At 62.4% G+C, this 1,868-nt stretch overlaps 1 protein-coding gene across 1 annotated transcript; it reads left to right on the top strand.

Annotated features, from left to right (window-relative positions):
- Positions 1 to 292: 292 nt before the first annotated feature.
- On the top strand, positions 293 to 1,516 carry LOC130599634 (1-phosphatidylinositol 4,5-bisphosphate phosphodiesterase beta-3-like; the record flags this gene model as incomplete). Its single annotated transcript, XM_057410258.1, has 2 exons — positions 293 to 361; positions 1,320 to 1,516. Coding segments are annotated over 2 exons (266 nt in total), but the record flags the coding sequence as incomplete, so codon positions are not given.
- Between the last annotated feature and the right edge of the window lie 352 nt (positions 1,517 to 1,868).

Here is a 1,868-nt window from a genome sequence, read left to right as displayed (position 1 = left end):
CAATGGGTGCTCTGGGTGCTCTGGGTGCTGGCTCCCACAGCAGGTGGATCTGTTGGACATCTGTGTGATGGGTGCTCTGGGTGCCCGCAATGGGTGCTCTGGGTGCTCTGGGTGCTGTCTCCCACAGGAGGTGGATCTGTTGGACATCTGTGTGATGGGTGCTCTGGGTGCCCGCAATGGGTGCTCTGGGTGCTGGCTCCCACAGGAGGTGGATCTGTTGGACATCTGTGTGATGGGTGCTCTGGGTGCCCGCAATGGGTGCTCTGGGTGCTATGGGTGCTGTCTCCCACAGGAGGTGGATCTGTTGGACATCTGTGTGATTCGCGACACCCGGACCGGGCGCTACGCACGGGTGCCAAAGGTGAGGGGGCTCCAGATGGGTGCTGGGGAGGGGGGGGGCTCTGGGTGCTGGTTTTGGGTGCTGTGCGCACCCTGTGTTGGGGTTCTATGGGTGCCTGGTTTGGGGTGCTGAGAGTTCTATGGGTGTTTCAGGGTGCTGTGGGTGCCTGGTTTGGATTGCTATGGGTGCTGTGGGTGTCTTGTTTTGCAGTGCTGGGGGTGCCTGGTTAGGTTGCTGTGGGTGCTGTGGGTGCCCTGTTTTGTGGGTGCCTGGTCTAGGTTGCTATGGGTGCTGTGTGTGCCGTTTCTGGGTGCCTGTTTCGGGATGCTGAGGGTGCTCTGGGTTCTGTGGGCGCCTTGTTTTAGGGTTCTATGGGTGCTATGGGTGCCCTGTTTCAGGGTGCTCTGGGCACTCTGTTTTGGGTGCTCTGGGTTCTATGGGCACCCTGTTTTGGGGTGCTCTGGGTGCCTGTTTCAGGGTGCTCTGGGTTCTAGGGGCACCCTGTTTTGGGGTGCTCTAGGTGCTGTGGGTGCCTGTCTTGGGATGCTCTGGGTGCCTGTTTCAGGGTGCTCTGGATTCTATGGGCACCCTGTTTTGGGGTGCTCTGGGTGCCTGTTTCAGGGTGCTGTGGGTTCTATGGGCACCCTGTTTTGGGGTGCTCTGGGTGCCTGTTTCAGGGTGCTGTGGGTTCTATGGGCACCCTGTTTTGGGGTGCTCTGGGTGCCTGTTTCAGGGTGCCTTGGGTTCTATGGGCACCCTGTTTTGGGGTGCTCTGGGTGCCTGTTTCAGGGTGCTGTGGGTTCTATGGGCACCCTGTTTTGGGGTGCTCTGGGTTCCTGTTTCAGGATGCTCCGGGTTCTATGGGCACCCTGTTTTGGGGTGCTCTGGGTGCCTGTTTCGGGATGCTCTGGGTGCTGTGGTCACCCCGTTCCGGGCACCCTCTGACCATGGCTGGGGGCACCCATGGGTGCCGGTGCAGGACCCCCGCACGCGGGAGCTGTTGGGGTTTGGGGGTGCAGGGGGGCACCCCCAGGAGCGGCTCCTGACCGTGGTGCACGGCCCCGACATGGTCAACGTCGCCTTCCTCAACTTCCTGGCCGTGCAGGACCACGTGGCCAAGGTGCACCCATGGGTGCTGGGGCGGGGGGGGGGCTGGGACCCTCCTATGGGTCCCTGGTGGGGGTTTGGGGGGGATTCAAGGGGGTCTGAATGGTCCTTGAGGGTCTTTGGGTGCCCATTGGGGTCCCAGGGTGGGGTTTGGGTGCTGATGGGGGGGTTGGGTGCTGATGGGGTTTGGGTGCTGAGGGGGGGTTTGGGTGCTGAGGCGGGGTTTGGGTGCTGAGGCGGGGTTTGGGTGCTGATGGGGTTTGGGTGCTGATGGGGGGGTTTGGGTGCTGATGGGGGGTTTGGGTGCTGATGGGGGGGTTGGGTGCTAATGGGGTTTGGGGGGGGTTGGGTGCTGATGGGGGGGGTTGGGTGCTGATGGGGGGGGTTGGGTGCTTGCGGGGGGGTTTGGGTGCTGATGGAG

Source organism: Pezoporus wallicus, unplaced genomic scaffold (assembly GCF_028554395.1).
Source record: "Pezoporus wallicus isolate ANWC-B61680 ecotype Strahan unplaced genomic scaffold, APGP_CSIRO_Pwel_v1 contig_14305, whole genome shotgun sequence".
NCBI classification, from domain to species: domain Eukaryota; kingdom Metazoa; phylum Chordata; class Aves; order Psittaciformes; family Psittacidae; genus Pezoporus; species Pezoporus wallicus.
The sequence above is the reverse complement of the archived record's forward strand: the minus strand, read 5'-3'. Positions and strand labels throughout refer to the sequence as shown.